Raw genomic sequence first — 20,845 nt, 5'->3', positions numbered from 1 at the left:
GATTTCATTATGCAGGAGTGTATGAATAGATTTTCGAATGGTTTTAGAGGGCGGAAAATATCTTTACTATGAGCTGGTGTTTATTGAATGTATGATTTGGAGATACGAGTACCACTTATGAAATGGAAGCCCTAGTGTATCATTAAGCGTTACTCGGTCTTTGATCTGTGTTCCCTCTATCAGTAGGAAGAAGGGAGATTTTTAAGCGCTGCGCTTGGTGAGTCAAAGGTAAAAGAACGTGTGAGAAAGAGGTTAATGGGAGTTCATACTGTTTTATGTCACATCAACAGATCTATGTGGTAAGAAATAGGAAATGCTTGAGAAAAACCTTTATCGTCTTAAAGGGACATGATAACTAAATGTTTAAGTACTTGATTGTGATGCAGAATAGCTGTAAAAAGCGGACTAGAAAATATAACCTGAGCATCTCTATGTAAAAAAGGAAGATATTTTACCTCAAAATGTCCTAAGTATTCACACCCAACTATAAAGAGACTTTCAGTGGCCAATCAGGATACTTGTCCCAGGACTTGCAAGGGAGTGTGAATCGGGCATGTTATTTCCATATTCAGTTTAATGAGGATTACTATGAAATCTCACAAGATTTTATGCCAGATATATTCTTTATATTTATAATATAAATATTATTATAAGAATCAATCCTAGTTAAAGCTTTAGGACTTATATATCTATATTATCTGAAATAATTATAGTCCTAAGCATAACTTTAATATAATAATTATATTTTACTTTTTTTGTCAAAGTTTTTTGTTGAGGAATTCAACAAACTACATCTTCATTACATACAAGAAAGATAGGGTACCTCAGATAGTGAACACACATGTGAACATATAGTTAAAAGGAATTGTCTAGTCAAAATTGAACTTTCATATTCAGATAGAATAAGCAATTTTAAGCAACTTTCTAATTTACAACTATTTTCAATATTTCTTGGAATCTTTATTTGAATGTAAACTTAGGAGCCAGCCCGTTTTTGGTTCAGCACCTGTATAGCACTTTCAGATTGGTGTCTAAATGTAGCCAGCAATCAGCAAGAGCTGAACCAAAAATGGGCCAGCTCCTAAGCTTACATTCAAATAAAGATACCAAGTTTCTCAAAATTGCCTGCTCTATCTCTGTCATGAACGTTTAATTTTGTCTAGACTGTCCCTTTAAGGGCAACAACAATTATAATAAATCACTATACAATATGTCAACATATGATTAAGTCGTCTACAATAATACATCTATATTTTCATATTACAAGTACCTCTAAGTACGTCATAACCACAGTAGGTGCTGAGATAGAAAGATTTAGTTTTATATATGGCGTTTCATAAAATTTACAGGGGCCACGACGCAAAACTTATATAAAATAATGTCACTCTTGATACAAACTATTTGAGCCCACAAGTAGAGAAGGATGTGTCAAAAGCAGAAGGGTATTAGACTGTACTTATATAAACCAAGGAGAAATCTGAATATGTAATTTTAGTCATAGGGGCTCCATTTATGGAGTCCGATCGTTTCAGGCTCACATAAAACAGAAGTTAAGAAGCAACGATTGCCCGCCACTGCAGGAGGCAGCATTGCACAAGCGCTTCACTAGAAATGCTTGTGCAATGATAAATGCCAACAGTGTATGCTGTCAGCATTTAGCGATGTCGAGTGGACATGATTTGCTATAGCGAATTATGTCCGCTCGACATTTAGTAAATTTACCCCATAGACTTTAAATGGTAAACAGATATAAAGATGGAAGAGAAAAAAAAAAAGAGAGGGGTTGGAGGAAAAGGGTAAAGAAAATATCAATGTGAGGTTGGGGAGTTAGAGAAGAATAAAGAGAGAGATATGGGAAATATATGGACATATGGGACTTTCATTAGATCTGAGAGATGCAACCATAATTGTATAAAAATAAACTAATTGCAGGATCATTGGGCCAGATAATCAGGATATCATTCAGTCCAACCAAACTTCATAGTACAAATCCATAGAACTAATTACATTTATAATATTGAATATTATACCCAATTTTTCTCTTAACTTTTTAAACTTTGAAATTACTATTCCGTTACTTTACAAACTTATTAGAACAAATAGATTATATTTCTTATATTTTGAAAGTATATTTGTCTCATGCGTTGTATTAATCAGATCCTTTTTATAATGAAATAGCTTAGATAATCATTACATATGAAAAATTATACTGCAATGTTGTGCACCTTTATTAAAACGATGCACTAAATGTAATAAGATAAGATATTAACCCCTTAATGACCACCACACTTTTCCATTTTCTGTCCGTTTGGGACCAAGGCTATTTTTACATTTTTGTGGTGTTTGTGTTTAGCTGTAATTTTCCTCTTACTGATTTACTGTACCCACACATATTAAATACCGTTTTTCTCGCCATTAAATGGACTTTCTAAAGATCATTATTTTCATCATATCTTAACATTTACTATAAAAAAATTATAAAATATGTGGAAAAAATGAAAAAACACTTTTTCTAACTTTGACCCCTAAAATCTTTTACACATCTACAACCACCAAAAAACACCCATGCTAAATAGTTTCTATATTTTGTCCTAAGTTTAGAAATACCCAATGTTTACATGTTCTTTGCTTTTTTTGCAAGTTATAGGGCAATAAATACAAGTAGCACTTTGCTATTTCCAAACCACTTTTTTTCAAAATTAGCGCTAGTTACATTAGGACACTGATATCTTTCAGGAATCCCTGAATATCCCTTGACATGTATATATATTTTTTTAGAAGACATCCCAAAGTATTGATCTAGGTCCATTTTGGTATATTTCATGCCATCATTTCACCGCCAAATGTGATCAAATAAATTTATTTTTTCACTTTCTTACAAATATTTTCACAAACTTTAGGTTTCTCACTGAAACCGCTTGTGCAATTATGGCACAAATGGTTGTAAATGCTTCTCTGGGATCCCCTTTGTTCAGAAGTAGCAGACATATATGGCTTTGGCGTTGCTTTTTGGTAATTAGAAGGCTAAAATGCCACTGCGAACCACACGTGTATTATGCCCAGCAGTGAAGGGGTTAATTTGGGAGCATGTAGGAAGCTTGTAGGGTTAATTTTAGCTATAGTGTAGTGTAGTAGACAACCCCAAGTATTGATCTAGGCCCATTTTAGTATATTTCATGCCACCATTTCACAATCAAATGCAATCAAATTAATAAAAACGTTACATTTTTCACAATTTTAGGTTTCTCACTGAAATTATTTACAAACAGCTTGTGCAATTATGGCACAAATGGTTGTAAATGCTTCTTTGGGATCCCCTTTGTTTAGAAATAGCAGACATATATGGCTTTGGCATTGCTTTTTGGTAATTAGAAGGCCGCTAAATGACGCTGCGCATCACACGTGTATTATGGCTAGCAGTGAAGGGGTTAATTAGGTAGCTTGTAGGGAGCTTGCAAGGTTCATTTTAGCTTTAGTGTAGAGATCAACCTCCCACCTGACACATCAGACCCCCTGATCCCTCCCAAGCAGCTCTTTTCCCTCCCCCACCCCACAATTGTCCCCGCCATCTTAAGTACTGGCAGAAAGTCTGCCAGTACTAAAATAAAAGCTATCTTGTAATTTTTTTTTAATTTTGTTTAGCATATTTACATATGCTTCTGTTTAGGATCCCCCCTTAGCCCTCAACCTCCCTGATCCCCCCCCAAACAGCTCTCTAACCCTCCCCCTCAAACGTATTAGGATCCATCTTGGGTACTGGCAGCTGTCTGCCAGTACCCAGTTTACAAAAAAAGGATTTTTTTATTTTTTTTTAAATTCTGTAGTGTAGTTTCCCCCCACCCCCTCCCAGATCCTTTAGACACTTTATATTTGTATTTAACACACCCTCTCTCCCACGTTGCTGCCATACATTTTCGGTAGCATAGCAGTTCCCACCTGCTCCCTTCCCATGCACGTGCATGCCCCCGATGGCCCCGATCCCTCCTCCTCTCAGAAGAGGAACCCATCAATGGCCGCCCACCCGCCTCCCACTTTGGCTCCCAACCACCAACGATTGCGGCCATCGATGGCCGGTGCAGAGAGGGCCACAGAGTGGCTCTCTCTGCACTGGAAGGGTAAAAAAGGTTATTGCAGGATACCTCGATATCGAGGCATCACTGCAATAACCGGAAAGCGGCTGGAAGCGATCAGGATCGCTTCCGCCGCTTTCCAAGACTGACAACATACAGGGTACATCCTCAGGTGTTAACTGTATTTTTTTAGAGGACGTACCCTGCACGTTGTTGGCCATTAAGGGGTTAAAGGGACGTGAAACCCAAAAAAATTATTTTGTGATTCAGATAAAATATAAAATTTTAAACAACTTTCTAATTTATTTCTATTATAAGTTTTTCTTCGTTTTTCTTATTATTCTTTGTTGAAAAGAAGGGAAGTAAAGCTCAGGAGAGTTCACTTGTCTGCAGCACTTTTGCAACAATACATTAGCAAGAGCACTAGATTGCAGCAGTTATATAACAATGTTATACATTAGCAAGAGCACTAGATGGCAGCAGTTATATAACAATGTTATACATTAGCAAGAGCATTAGATGGCAGCAGATTTATAACAATGTTATACATTAGCAAGAGCACTAGATGGCAGCAGTTTTATAACAATGTTATACATTAGCAAGAGCACTAGATGGCAACAGTTTTATAACAATGTTATACATTAGCAAGAGCACTAGATGGTAGCAGTTTTATATCAATGTTATACATTAGCAAGAGCACTAGATGGCAGCAGTTTTATAACAATGTTATACATTAGCAAGAGCACTAGATGGCAGCAGTTTTATAACAATGTTATACATTAGCAAGAGCACTAGATGGCAGCAGTTTTATAACAATGTTATACATTAGCAAGAGCACTAGATGGTAGCAGTTTTATAACAATGTTCTACATTAGCAAGAGCACTAGATGGCAGCAGTTTTATAATAATGTTATACATTAACAAGAGCACTAGATGGCAGCAGTTTTATAACAATGTTATACATAAGCAAGAGCACTAGATGGCAGCAATTTTATAACAATGTTATACATTAGCAAGAGCACTAGATGGCAGCAGCTTTATAACAATGTTATACATAAGCAAGAGCACTAGATGGCAGTAGTTTTATAACAATGTTATACATTAGCAAGAGCACTAGATGGCAGCAGTTTTATAACAATGTTATATATTAACAAGAGCACTAGATGGCAGCACTATTTCCTATCATGTAGTGCCCCTGACGTGCACATTACCTATCTAGCTATCTTTTCAACAAAGAATAACATGAGAGGGAAGCAAAGTTGATTATAGAAGTAAACTGGAGACTATTTTATAAATTGTATTCGCTATCTGAACCATGAAATAAATATTCTGGGGTTCATGTGTGTTTAAATGTATATGTAATTGTAAATTTTAACAAAATGCAATTCATGTTACTTATTCATGTGAATATGAATAATTAACTTTTGGCAAAGACAAAGTTCTATTGAAGGTAATATTTTTTTTACAATCTTTGTTTATGTGAGAGATAACAATCTAGTTTCCATAGCTTCAATAGAACCTTTTCTGTAAAAAAAAAATCACTTATTCATAGGAATAAGCTACAAATCAACCTTGAATCCAGTATGTGAAATTCACAACTATACCCTTAAAGGGACACTGTAACCAACATTTTTCTTTTGTGATTCAGATTGAGCATGAAATTTTAAGCAACTTTCTAATTTACTCAATTTTTTCAATTTTTCTTCGTTCTCTTGCTATCATTATTTGAAAAAGAAGGCATCTAAGCTTTTTTTTGGTTTCAGTACTCTGGACAGCACTTTTTTATTGGTGGATGAATGTATCCACCAATCAGCAAGGACAACCCAGGTTGTTCACCAAAAATGGGCCGGCATCTAAACTTACATTCTTGCATTTCAAATAAAGATACCAAGAGAATGAAGAAAATTTGATAATAGGAGTAAATTAGAAAGTTGCTTAAAATTTCATGCTCAATCTAAATCACGAAAGAAAATTTTTGGTTACAGTGTCCCTTTAAGAAACTAAGCAGAATATTTACTGAAATTAGCCTCACATACTTTACTTCTTGTATAATAAAACTGAAATAAGTTTTGATTAATGAATTCTCAAAGTATATTAATGACTATTATTAAGTATTACTTACACAATTTAATAATGTTTAAAAACTTATATATTACTATATATTTAAAATTGCTGCCTATTGCTGCACTATTTACCCCCTTTGCTGCACTTAGGTTCTGTGCCGCGTATGATGGCATCAGAACGAGGCTCCCATTGGAGTCTATGGAAGCGCGCTCCTGTGAGTGCAATGCTTCCGTGCAATGCGAAGATGAAGTTGCGCTCGCATTGCAACTCACTTGTACTACCAGCGCACTTGTCTAAAATAGTACTACAGTTCCAGAAGACTTACGCCTATATTTAACAAAGTCTGGCGGACCTGATCCACCAGTACGGATCATGTCCACCAGACCTTGCTGAATACGGAGAGCAATACGCTCTCCGTATTCAGCATTGCACCAGCAGCTCACAAGAGCTGCTGGTGCAACCCCGCCCCCTACAGATTCCTGCCAGCAGGGGAGTGTCAATCAACCCGATCGTACTTGATCGGGTTGATTTTCCGGCGATGTCTTTGTGACCGCTGCTTCATAACTGCTGTTTCTGGTGAGTCTGAAGACTCGCCAGAAACACGGGCCATCAAGCTCATTTCGGAGCTTGATAGATAGACCCCTTAGTGTCCTAATGGATTTGACTACTCAGTCATGCTTTCAGTAAATAATTATCTAAGTTTAAAGGTTTTCATTTATATGACATTGAAATCATGTACTTTGCTCAGTCAAATATGACTTTGCAATATGTGATTCTAACTGCATAATAAAGCCAGTAGGCAGTTATAGGGACATTATATTGCAAAAATGGCATGCTCTAAATCATTAGAGAATATAATTTCTGAGCTACTGATCCTAGTCAGGTTCTTGAAAATAACAGAAAAAAAAACATATATAGTCCAGCACAAAGTCAGGTGCAAAGCTGCTATAACATCCTACACCACAACCCAATGCAATAACATAAAAAAACTGATACCACAGCAGCACACAAGTTGTTTCAATTCTTTATAAATTTATTGAGCATCACATAGAAAAGTAGCAGCAACGTTTCAGGCTATATGCCCTTAATCATGCCATACAGACAGATCATAATCTTTATTCATGCCCTATTGGTATAAATGAATTTAAATGAAAAATCCAAAAGGACTTCCTTTTGTTTATGATATTGCTCTCTATTGCCCTCTCTCCAAAATGGAGAAACCTGTTCTATGATTTAAAATTTTAGTTGGCCAACATTGTGGTCTGCTTACTTGAAAATAGCGAGAGCTTCAGGGAAATATTAGGTGACTAAGGATTGCAATAGTTGGTGCAATGTTCTTTTTATGACCAGATAATATAGCTGTCAGACTATTGTAAGAACGCTGTAGTTTTCATTTTTCAGCACTTTTTTAGTATTTTGCTTGAAATAGTGCCCTGCTGCAGAGTCTGATCCACGCTTTGCCTCCTTTACGATCTGAAATCATCTGGTAGCGCCATTACATTTCATCCGTTTGGAATACAGTGCAAAGTTAGTACTATTACATACAGTGATGTCAGGTGTATATAATATACTGTGCACAGGTAGTACTATTACATATAGTGATGTCAGGTATACACAATATACTGTGCACAGCTAGTACTATTACATATAGTGATGTCAGGTATACACAATATACTGTGCAGAGCTAGTACTATTACATCCAGTGATGTCAGGTGTATACAATATACTGTGCACAGCTAGTACTATTACATATAGTGATGTCAGGTGTACACATTATACTGTGCACAGCTAGTACTATTACATAAGGTGATGTCAGGTGTACACAATATACGGTGCACAGCTAATATTATTACATACAGTGATGTCAGGTGTATACAATATACTGTGCACTGCTAGTACTATTACATAAGGTGATGTCAGGTGTACACAATATACTGTGCACAGCTAGTACTATTACATAAGGTGATGTCAGGTGTACACAATATACGGTGCACAGCTAGTACTATTACATACAGTGATGTCAGGTGTATACAACATACTGTGCACAGCTAGTACTATTACATAAGGTGATGTGAGGGATACACAATATACTGTGCACAGCTAGTACTATTACATACAGTGATGTCAGGTGTATACAATATACTGTGCACAGCTAGTACTGTTACATACAGTGATGTCAGGTGTACACAATATACTGTGCACAGGTAGTACTATTACATACAGTGATGTCAGGTGTACACAATATACTGTGCACAGCTAGTACTGTTACATACAGTGATGTCAGGTGTATACAATATACTGTGCACAGCTAGTACTATTACATAGAGTGATATCAGGTGTACATAATATACAGTGCACAGCTAGTACTATTACATACAGTGATGTCAGGTGTACACAATATACTGTGCACAGCTAGTACTATTACATACAGTGATGTCAGGTGTATACAATATACTGTGCACAGCTAGTACTATTACATAGAGTGATATCAGGTGTACATAATATACAGTGCACAGCTAGTACTATTACATACAGTGATGTCAGGTGTACACAATATACTGTGCACAGCTAGTACTATTACATACAGTGATGTCAGGTGTATACAATATACTGTGCACAGCTAGTACTATTACATAAGGTGATGCCAGGTGTACACAATATAAAGTGCACAGCTAGTACTATTGCATACAGTGATGTCAGGTGTACACAATATACTGTGCAGAGCTAGTACTATTACATACAGTGATGTCAGATGTACACAATATACTATGCACAGCTAGTACTGTTACATACAGTGATGTCAGATGTACACAATATACTATGCACAGCTAGTACTGTTACATACAGTGATGTCAGGTGTACACAATATACCGTGCACAGCTAGTACTATTACATACAGTGATATCAGGTGTACACAATATACTGTGCACAGCTAGTACTGTTACATACAGTGATGTCAGGTGCACACATTACTCTGTGCACAGCTAGTACTTTTACATACAGTGATGTCAGATGTACACAATATACTGTGCACAGCTAGTACTATTACATACAGTGATGTCAGGTGTACACAATATACTGTGCACAGCTAGTACTATTACATTCAGTGATGTCAGATGTACACAATATACTGTGCACAGCTAGTAATATTACATACAGTAATATCAGGTGTGCACAATATACTGTGCACAGCTAGTACTGTTACATACAGTGAAGTCAGGTGTACACAATATACAGTGCACATCTAGTACTATTGCATACAGTGATGTCAGGTGTATACAATATACTGTGCACAGCTAGTACTGTTACATACAGTGATGTCTGGTGTACACAATATACTGTGCACAGCTAGTACTATTACATACAGTGATGTCAGGTGTATACAATATACTATGCACAGCTAGTAATGTTACATACAGTGATGTCAGGTGTGCACAATATACTGTGCACATCTAGTACTATTACATACAGTGATGTCAGGTGTACACAATATACTGTGCACAGCTAGTACAAATACATACAGTGATATCAGGTGTACATAATATACAGTGCACAGCTAGTACTATTACATACAGTGATGTCAGGTGTACACAATATACTGTGCACAGCTAGTACTATTACATAGAGTGATGTCAGGTGTATACAATATACTGTGCACAGCTAGTACTATTACATACAGTGATGTCAGGTGTACACAATATAATGTGCACAGCTAGTACTATTACATACAGTGATGTCAGGTGTATACAATATACTGTGCACAGCTAGTACTATTACATACAGTAATATCAGGTGTACACAATATACTGTGCACAGCTAGTACTATTACATACAGTGATGTCAGGTGTACACAATATACTGTGCACAGCTAGTACTGTTACATACAGTGATGTCAGGTGTACACAATATACTGTGCACAGCTAGTACTATTACATACAGTGATGTCAGGTGTATACAATATACTGTGCACAGCTAGTACTATTACATACAGTGATGTCAGGTGTACACAATATACTGTGCACAGCTAGTATTGTTACATACAGTGAAGTCAGGTGTACACAATATACAGTGCACAGCTAGTACTATTACATACAGTGATGTGCTAGGGTTGCCACCTGTCCCTTAAAATACAGAACACTTATAAGTTACACATGCTGTAGGGTGTGCAGGGAGGAATATAAATAGTGCTGTCCAGAAACACAATAGATGCTCCTCCCTGCACACCCTGCAGCATGTGTAACTCATAAGTATCCAAGAAAACATGGCTGAGGTGGCAACCCTAGTGATGTCAGGTGTACACAATATACTGTGCACAGCTAGTACTATTACATACAGTGATGTCAGTTGTATACAATATACTGTGCACAGCTAGTACTATTACATACAGTGATGTCAGATGTACACAATATACTGTGCACAGCTAGTACTATTACATACAGTGATGTCAGGTGTATACAATATACTGTGCACAGCTAGTACTATTACATACAATGATGTCAGGTGTACACAATATACTGTGCACAGCTAGTACTGTTACATACAGTGAAGTCAGGTGTACACAATATACAGTGCACAGCTAGTACTATTACATACAGTGATATCAGGTGTACACAATATACTGTGCACAGCTAGTACTATTACATACAGTAATGTCAGTTGTATACAATATACTGTGCACAGCTAGTACTATTACATACAGTGATGTCAGATGTACACAATATACTGTGCACAGCTAGTACTATTACATAAGGTGATGTCAGGTGTACACAATATACTGTGCACAGCTAGTACTATTACATACAGTGATGTCAGATGTACACAATATACTGTGCACAGCTAGTACTATTACATACAGTGATGTCAGGTGTATACAATATACTGTGCACAGCTAGTACTATTACATACAGTGATGTCAGGTGTATACAATATACTGTGCACAGCTAGTACTATTACATACAGTGATGTCAGGTGTACACAATATACTGTGCACAGCTAGTATTGTTACATACAGTGAAGTCAGGTGTACACAATATACAGTGCACAGCTAGTACTATTACATACAGTGATGTCAGGTGTACACAATATACTGTGCACAGCTAGTACTATTACATACAGTGATGTCAGTTGTATACAATATACTGTGCACAGCTAGTACTATTACATACAGTGATGTCAGATGTACACAATATACTGTGCACAGCTAGTACTATTACATACAGTGATGTCAGGTGTATACAATATACTGTGCACAGCTAGTACTATTACATACAATGATGTCAGGTGTACACAATATACTGTGCACAGCTAGTACTGTTACATACAGTGAAGTCAGGTGTACACAATATACAGTGCACAGCTAGTACTATTACATACAGTGATATCAGGTGTACACAATATACTGTGCACAGCTAGTACTATTACATACAGTAATGTCAGTTGTATACAATATACTGTGCACAGCTAGTACTATTACATACAGTGATGTCAGGTGTACACAATATACGGTGCACAGCTAGTACTATTACATAAGGTGATGTCAGGTGTACACAATATACTGTGCACAGCTAGTACTATTACATACAGTGATGTCAGATGTACACAATATACTGTGCACAGCTAGTACTATTACATACAGTGATGTCAGGTGTACACAATATACTGTGCACAGCTAGTACTATTACATACAATGATGTCAGGTGTACACAATATACTGTGCACAGCTAGTACTGTTACATACAGTGAAGTCAGGTGTACACAATATACAGTGCACAGCTAGTACTATTACATACAGTGATATCAGGTGTACACAATATACTGTGCACAGCTAGTACTATTACATACAGTAATGTCAGTTGTATACAATATACTGTGCACAGCTAGTACTATTACATACAGTGATGTCAGATGTACACAATATACTGTGCACAGCTAGTACTATTACATAAGGTGATGTCAGGTGTACACAATATACTGTGCACAGCTAGTACTATTACATACAGTGATGTCAGGTGTATACAATATACTGTGCACAGCTAGTACTATTACATACAGTGATGTCAGGTGTACACAATATACTGTGCACAGCTAGTACTATTACATACAGTGATGTCAGTTGTACAGAATATACTGTGCACAGCTAGTACTATTACATACAGTGATGTCAGATGTACACAATATACTGTGCACAGCTAGTACTATTACATAAGGTGATGTCAGGTGTACACAATATACGGTGCACAGCTAGTACTATTACATACAGTGATGTCAGGTGTACACAATATACAGTGCATAGCTAGTACTATTACAGTTAGCGATGTCAGGTGTACACAATATACTGTGCACAACTACAACTAGTGTTGCCACCCAGACGGTATTTTATTGACATGTCTGATATTTTTAAGGTTTAGGTCAAAGTTGAAAAAAAAGATGAAGTATAATCATGGTAATATTTATTCTAAGTTTATTGAGATATAATTACAAACAAATAATCATTTAAAATCCGTCCTAGCAGCCTCAGTTCCTAATTTATGCTGTATATTTATGCTAATGTATGCTAATGCATATGACCAGTATTTTTTCCAGAAAAGGTGGCAACCCTAGCTACAGTTTGTAGTGGTTCACACCTAATTCACTTATAAGGTCTTAAAGCACAGTTATATTGAAATATGATTTCCAAGCACAGAACTTTAAATATTATATCAGTGAAACAGGTCTCATTTCTTACAAATAAAGTTTTTGAGTACAATAAAGAAATGGTACTTGAGAGTATAACATTGTTTAAAAATAAATTTTTATTATACAGAAAAATCAGCTTACAGAAGTAATATAAAATTAAAATCATTTAGATCCAAAATACACACAGAGTTAAAAGACTATCAAATAAACTTGCTTTCAATAACAATTGTTTACATACTACTCGAAATGACATCTTTGCAACCAAATCTTATCCTTAGAGATGCTCTATAATATCCTGTCAGAGTCACCTGCCTCATGTTTACAACAAGGTGTATTTATAGTTTTTTTTATTTGGATGACGTTGTCATTTATTGTTTTCTTTTTATATGTATTTTTAGCATCATTATAACATCAACAAAACTTGTCTAGCTTTTCCTATCAACAGTTTTGTATGTCAACAACGTGGCCTTGAAAATCTTTTATACAAGAGTTTAGACATATGCACTTGTAATTATTGCAATGAGCATCCATCTTAGGATTTTCTAATACAAGGTTAAACAATCCTCCATTTTAGTTTCAGTACAGAAAATCATATAACATCATTTGTTACTGTTTTAATTCCACTAAACATAGTTATAAATCTTATATATTGTTAAAGAACTTTATTAAAACATATATTTGAATATTGCAGGATAAGCATATGAAAGATTTATATACATCCTTTATAAACATGTTATATATGTAAGGTTATACTCCTTTATCTATAGGAGTTGTATATGAAAGATTTAAAAGATATCTTTAATTTATAGTAAGTTATAAGTGTCTTTCTGAAAGAATGTATTTCTTACTGTTAGTATAGTTTTTAATCAAACATTTTATAGCAATGTTAATATGCAAACTAACATTTACATAGCAGCTTTTAGTGAGACAAGCATGCTATAAACAAAGTTTATTTGCAAAGTTATGCATTGTTAAATAAAAATTACATTTACAAGCACAGGTTATCACAGGGTTAATGAAATCCTGTTACATCCCCTCCAATACATTCTTGAGGAAAAGATAAGAACGTTCTCAGCTCTTCACGCATCACAAGTGTACATCCGGGTGCTGCGTCATAAATTATATCCAGGATCATGGGCTATGATCTGAAGCTTGCATATCAGTTAGTAATAGGATAAAGTCGTAATTATCAATTAGTTGTGGCAAGCAAATTTGTGATCCAATTTGTATTCCGTACTAAGCATGGAAAAGTACAAAAAGAATTATCCAAGATTGTGATGTCAGGTGTACACTATATACTGTCTACAGCTAGTACTGTTACAGCCAATGATAGGTAGGAATCAGCTAAATAGTGAGGTGTGTGGGGAAGGAACAATACTGTGTATTATACAGCTGATAACAGGGAATGACAACACAGGCAAGTTCACTCTCAATTTTAACAACTTTTTTATATTGCAAAAATGCTAATTAAATCATTGTTTTTTTCAAATATCTAACTTTGTTTTTTGACTACAGTGTCCCTTTAAAGGGACAGTCTACACCTTTGTCATCTTAAAGTCTTACATTAGATTTAAGGGACACTTAACCCACATTTCTTCTTTCGTGATTCAGATAGAGCATGACATTTTAAGCAACTTTCTAATTTACTCCTATTATCAAATTTTCTTCATTCTCTTGGTATCTTTATTTGAAATGCAAGAATGTAAGTTTAGATGCCGGCCCATTTTTTGTGAACAACCTGGGTTGTCCTTGCTGATTGGTGGATAAATTCATCCACCAATTATAAAGTGCTATCCAGAGTCTTGAACCAAAAAAAAGCTTAGATGCCTTCTTTTTCAAATAAAGATAGCAAGAGAACGAAGAAAAATTTATAATAGGAGTAAATCAGAAAGTTGCTTAAAATTGCCTGTTCTATCTGTATCACGAAAGAAAAAATTTGGGTTCAGTGTCCCTTTAAGCTGCAAATAGCCTCCTGTACTCCTTTCTATATCATACAGCAGGAACAGTAAAACAGTTATTTTAAAATTAATATTGTTTCTTGCCACATTGAAATGGCTGTCAAGCTCTACCCACTGATGACATCACAATCTGGGCAGCATCTAGGCACTCTGCTGAATAGCATTGGCAGTCTGTTGAATCCAACTAGTGAGACTTTTGTGATTGGACGCCATATGAAGCCCTAGATTGTGATATCATTAGAGGGCAAGCTTGACAGCCATTTCAAAGTGGCCAGAAACAATAATAATTTTAAAATAACTTTTTTATCATTCCTGCTGCATGATATAGAAAGGGGTGCAACCTAACCTAAGGTAAAGACTTTAAGATAACTAAGTTGTAGAATGTCCCTTTAAGTAATAATCCTTGTGTTATTGAGTGCACTACATTAGATCTACAGCAGAGGCCCCTCTAGAATTTTAGATAATTTATGTTTTGGTCTTCCATTTTACCAAATCTCTCAATAATAATGCAAGGAAAAGAGAAAGGGAAATAGGAGGGGTTAAATGATTAAAATGCTGTTCCCCTTTCCCTTCTACATGTTTATTGCTGCCTGTGTCTCCTCTGCGTCCTGAGTATGCTGAAGCTGACAGCACTGACAGGTTGCAGGGAGAGGATGGACCGAAATGAGGACATCCAGAAAACTTGCAGTTGTGAAAGAGTCTGTGCACTTTAGAATATCCAGCTGTGCCAGGTGAATGTTAATGGACAGGGCCACTATATTACCAAAAATTATTAACATTCCAGGGGCAGAAAAAGAAAACAAAGAATATTTATTCTACGCCCCTCTGCGAGGCCCCATCATGAGTGAGGCCTTAGGCAGTCGTTAATGTCTACAATTAATCATAAAGAGGATGTCCTTTTATACACAAGTCATCTGACAAATCACAGGTTTAAGTCTCACAGATTGATGCAATAGAAAGGCCTCTTTCAATGTCAATATTAGGTAAAGAAATTTAGAGAACACTTTTGCATATTTTCAGTCATTTATTTTTTATATTTTTAGAAAATGTAAGTAATTTCTAACGTGCTACCATGACATAACTGGTTATTTCTTATCTAGTGTTTCTTAAAGGGACAGTAAAATCAAAATTAAAGTTCCATTATTCAAAAAGAGCATTCAATTTTAAACAATATTTCTATTTACTTCTATTATCTAATTTGCTTTTTGTGGTATCCTGTGTTGAAAAACATACATAGGTAGGCTCAGGATCCGCAATGCACTACTGGGAGCTAGGTGTTGATAGCCGGCTGCACATATATGCCACTTGTCATTGGCTGACCTAATGTGCTCAGCTAGCTCCCAGAAATGTAATGCTGCTCTATCAACTATCTTCGCTTAACTCTAGCTCAATTAAGTTCAAGTCTTAAGTTGGTAGACACACATTATAAACAGCAGCAAATACCAAGATAATTTCAAGAGAAGGTCAGGATTAACGTTCCAGCATGTTCAATTTGTAGAGACGGGGGACGGCGCTGTTGCTTTTGGGTTGAGGAGAGATATCAATGCTCTGTGGGTCATCTTCTGATTTTAGGTTGAACCTTTGCAGAATGGAGGTTAAAAAGAGGAATAACTCCATACGAGCCATGCCTTCACCCAGGCAAATCCGCTTCCCTGGAGAGATTATTAGAGAATGGGCATAGTGGGCATCCTATTCAAATGCTGACATTAACAACGTTATCACAGTGATTAACCTTTATCCTATAACTTAGATAACGCTAAACCTATATACAACGTAATATAATCATTTGACTTCCAGCATACTAAATTACTTGCTATCCTGCCCCCTAAGATCCAACAATGACCTGCTTCTTGCATCTTCTATCATCACCTCTTCCCATGCGATACTGTAAGACTTTTCTTGTGCGGCACCACCCCCTAGGAATGTACTTCCTCACACTGTCAAACTTTCCCCTGATCTGCCTTCTTTTAAATGCTCTCTAAAAACATTTTTATTCAAGCAAGCTTACCACCCATCTCTGTAACAAATAAATGCCACTTACTTAATATTTGCCCTCATCTTACTTTGCATCAACATCATTCTTACCCTAGCAGTCCTCACTTCCTGTTTCTCACCCGCTTACCCTTCTAGATTGTAAGTTCTCATGGGAATAGGGCCCTTAGTTCCTCCTGTATTTCTTCAAACTTGCTATTTGAATTATCCATTTAGTGGGGTTTTAAAAATAGTAGACTACAATGAATGCATATTCTACAATGGGAATGTTCTTTTATAAGACACAGGATACATTGTTTTGTTTGCTAATGCGTAGATATACATATGACATGCTGTAAAAGGGAATATTTTAAGATAATGTGTGTTAATATTAAATGCTGTCTCTCAAGGATTCAGATTTACCTGCAGAAAATGGCATGAAGGCTTCATTCTTCTTCAAGCAGCCGCTCTCATCAAGAAAGTGCCCTGGGTCAAAAGTGTTTGGATTCTTAAAATGTTTAGGATCCTTCAACACAGATGTCAATAGAGGGATCACCGTTGTTCCCTAAGTTGATAACAACAAAAGCATGGTTAACAGATTCCATTTGGTCCAAAGTCATTGGACTCCGTAGTCACTCTCAAAAAGTGGGTGTAGTCTTTCTATGTTCAAATTATATGCTATCAGTCTGTCTTGAATTTACTAATATGCGACTATTTGATATATTAATCTAGCATATGGTTACATATAGTATATATGCAGTAAATATAATTACAAATATGCAATGTAATATTCCTTTAAAAAAACTCGATCAAATCCAATTGGACGATCAAGAGTATAAATAGGAGTGGTTTCTTAACTTTATTATGAGCTTGAGAAAGGCCTTTAGGAGACTGAAATGTGTTGCTCTATCTCATTTGTATTTTAAATACGTTTTTTACTTAATTATTTTGGTGTAATTAAGTCACGAAGTCTGCACCTTGTAATCGCATTTGGTTTTTGCTAGCGTTTGCGATTGCTTTCCAGAGAGACTGTGTTGTGCTTCTAACACCATTATTTCCGTGTTTTCTACAGACTCTAAAATCCTGGACTCTTTGTTTATGTGACATCATTATTGGGCATTCAGAATGGCTGTACTTGAGGAAAACACGAGGAGCGTCTCTGTTCCACAGCAGGACAATATCTTAAACAAAGTTCCAGGATATTACTATCTGGCAATTCCACCTTCTGAATAGTTCCATTTGTGTATTCTGTTTGCTGTCCGTTTTTTACTTCAACAGAGAAGTTTTATTCATCTTCCGCAGATCAGCTGGGACACGGACTTCCATTTGAAAGGATCCCATTGTTGTCTTATTTCAGACTGACTGCTACTGCTATTTACCGATACATTGTAATCTAGTTAGGGTGTACTTAAAATAGAAACTATATATAGTAAATAAATGTTTGTATTTTATTCATATATCTTTCTTTGGTTTATCCCATGTAAGCCTTGATGGGGTGCAGTGGTTATCAATAAATTTCAGTTTTTGAAGCTTACTTTTTATGTTGTCTGTAGTCTTTTTATCTACATTGTCTAAGGGCCATTTACTTGTTCAGATATAATTTAGCTGTAGTGTATATAAAAAAAAAAAAAATTCCTCTAACCTCGGGTATTGTATAGCCTCTAAATGTGGTTGTCTGAGACACGGCATGTGGGAGTCCTAGGGGAGTAATATCAGCAAATCTCTGGATTTCATGTATAACTGCATCTGTGTATGGCATTTTAGACCTATCCTCAACTGAAGGAGATCGATCTTGTCCAATAACCCGGTCAATCTCCTCTTGGATATTTTCTACAAAATGTCAAATACAAAACAAAAAAACTAATCAATATTCTGCAATAAGCACACAAAAAAAATCTTATTTGACTGACTTACGTCTAATGTCTGGATACTTGAGAAGAATGAGCAGACTGTGTCGTAAAGTCATACTTGTGGTTTCTGTTCCGGCAAAAAACAGATTAATTACGCTAATAAAGAGATTTTCATGGTGAAATTCTGTGTTGAGGTTGTCCTTCTCCTGTAAAGGGTTTGAAAAAACGATATTAATATAAGTAATATTTTGACCTAAGATTCCTTATTTACCTAAAATAATATATTTGAAGAAAGAATGTGTCCAAAATCTAGTAGATTCCTTGCACAGTAGCCAATCAAAAAGACTGATTCATAGCTGGCCAATTAGGGTAAAAAGTAAATGAGCATGCACTCTGATCTAACGAATCACTGTGGAGATTGTTGCAGGCTCAGAGAAATGTTGGCAGATTCTAGTGGGAGAGTCTAACTCAAACAATATTTACAGGTATTTAACAAAAAATAACTGTATATTTCAGTGATGTTTTATTTTCCTTAAACATCTTACAGGGAGATTCAATTTTGAGTTTAATGACCCTTTCAATGTTATTTTTCAGAAGACACTTATTGACCCTAGTGTTTATTGAGATGCTTTAGTGAAATACCTCAGAAATCACCAGGTGCATGATGGGCCTACATTCACCTCTTTACAAACAGCTACATACCCCATAAATAACTTGTCACAAGGGATTTTCTGGGCTGTAACAGTGAGACAGAGCTATTACACACCTAAATGCCTCACAGAATAGGAGTTAAACTCATCCTCACTGCAAAAATTGAAAGCACAAGGATAAAGCAGGTGGTTTGTTGAATCATCAGGAACATAATTTTGGTGTGCAGGAACAATAGTAACAAAAAAATTGGCCTCATCTTTCTAATTTCTTTAGTATCTATGTTTTCCTCTTTAGCTCAGATCGGATTACTCCCTCATATTCAAAATAATGTCTGTAAGCTTGTAGAATGATTTATTGGTTTATAACTAACACAAAGGAATCTTCTCCATGGACTAGTTATTTTATCTAACAGATGTTCTCAATGTCGTTAAACCCTCCGTCTGTGTGACTTACCTCCATCATTTTTGTTAGAAAACAGTCTATATAATCCCTTGGACAGTTTTCATCCAAAGTTTCCTTATGCTCTTTCACTTTGTCCATCACAAAGCTTTTCAGGCGCCTAAGGTTCCTGAACATTTTTTGGTGAGGTCCAGGGATGTATTGAAGCTGCTTAGGAAATATATTGAGCATCTGTAAAAAAAAATCCCCAAAATATAATATTATTTAAAAGACACCTAACTGCCTATGAGGATGTAATGTGTGCCATTTTTTGATTTATTTTACCTGGCCTGTAAATGAGGTTACGACCTGAAAGATTTCCTTCAACAAGGACAGAAGACCCAAAAACTTCTCATCTTCATATTCAAAACGCTCACCAAACACGATAGAGCAGATTATATTAGAAACGGCCAAGGAAAGAAGATAGGTGGGGTCAAAAGGAGAATCTAACAAAATATAATGATATATTTGTGTTAAAGGGTCATTCTTAAGGAGGTAAAAAAGACCTAATGACAATTATGGGGATGATCAAAATCTATTATCTGCATGTCAACAGCTTCAGGTGAGCACTATTAGATATTGTGATCACAAGCAGACAATTTAATTGTTTATCTGCAGCACTTTTTACATTATCAGTTAACCTAGAACTACTCTTTAACAGGATAATTAATCAAAATTGATAATAGATTGTCAGGGTATTGCTGAGTGACATTATATAATATATATATATATATATATATATATATATATATATATATGTATATACTGTATATATACACACATATACTGTGTGTGTGTATATATATATATATGCATTATATAGATAAATAATACATTTATCTTAAAATATTAACCCTGGGTACAAATGTTTTGAAATTGTAAAGTACAGGTCTATTCAAACAGGCCTGAAACTACATCCCAGACACAGACCTCCCCCTAGCTATACTCAAATACAGATGGATGCCTCAAAGAACAAAAGGAAATAAATATTTGTCCCAAACTATAAGAGATAATGTCAATTCAAAGGAAAGTTTGATCACTACCTGAACAGTGGGTAATAAAATTAGCTGATCAGGTGACCCCTGTAGTCACAGCAGACACAGGTCTGGACTCATGTTTGAAGCTAGCAAAATCTCAGAAGGGTAATTAATTTAACACAGGCAGATGA

General features: G+C 35.7%; 1 protein-coding gene and 1 long non-coding RNA gene across 2 annotated transcripts in view; one reads left to right on the top strand and one right to left on the bottom strand.

The window, feature by feature from the left end:
* Nucleotides 1-18,272, top strand: part of LOC128666870 (uncharacterized) — a 41,270-nt gene extending 22,998 nt beyond the window's left edge. Inside the window, exon 2 of the long non-coding RNA XR_008403278.1 lies at nucleotides 17,811-18,272. This is a non-coding gene — a long non-coding RNA (uncharacterized LOC128666870). The remainder of the gene's footprint in view (nucleotides 1-17,810) is intronic.
* Nucleotides 12,908-20,845, bottom strand: part of LOC128666867 (cytochrome P450 2C23) — an 85,838-nt gene continuing 77,900 nt past the window's right edge. Inside the window, exons 5-10 of the mRNA XM_053721671.1 lie at nucleotides 19,963-20,123; nucleotides 19,693-19,869; nucleotides 18,653-18,794; nucleotides 18,381-18,568; nucleotides 17,162-17,303; nucleotides 12,908-16,419 (exon numbers count right to left, since the gene is read on the bottom strand). Coding sequence (XP_053577646.1) covers nucleotides 16,238-16,419; nucleotides 17,162-17,303; nucleotides 18,381-18,568; nucleotides 18,653-18,794; nucleotides 19,693-19,869; nucleotides 19,963-20,123 — 992 coding nt within the window. The 3' untranslated portion in view covers nucleotides 12,908-16,237. The remainder of the gene's footprint in view (nucleotides 16,420-17,161; nucleotides 17,304-18,380; nucleotides 18,569-18,652; nucleotides 18,795-19,692; nucleotides 19,870-19,962; nucleotides 20,124-20,845) is intronic.

The sequence above is a fragment of the Bombina bombina genome, chromosome 7 (assembly GCF_027579735.1).
Source record: "Bombina bombina isolate aBomBom1 chromosome 7, aBomBom1.pri, whole genome shotgun sequence".
Classification (NCBI taxonomy): domain Eukaryota; kingdom Metazoa; phylum Chordata; class Amphibia; order Anura; family Bombinatoridae; genus Bombina; species Bombina bombina.
This window is presented reverse-complemented; position numbering and strand designations above follow the sequence as displayed.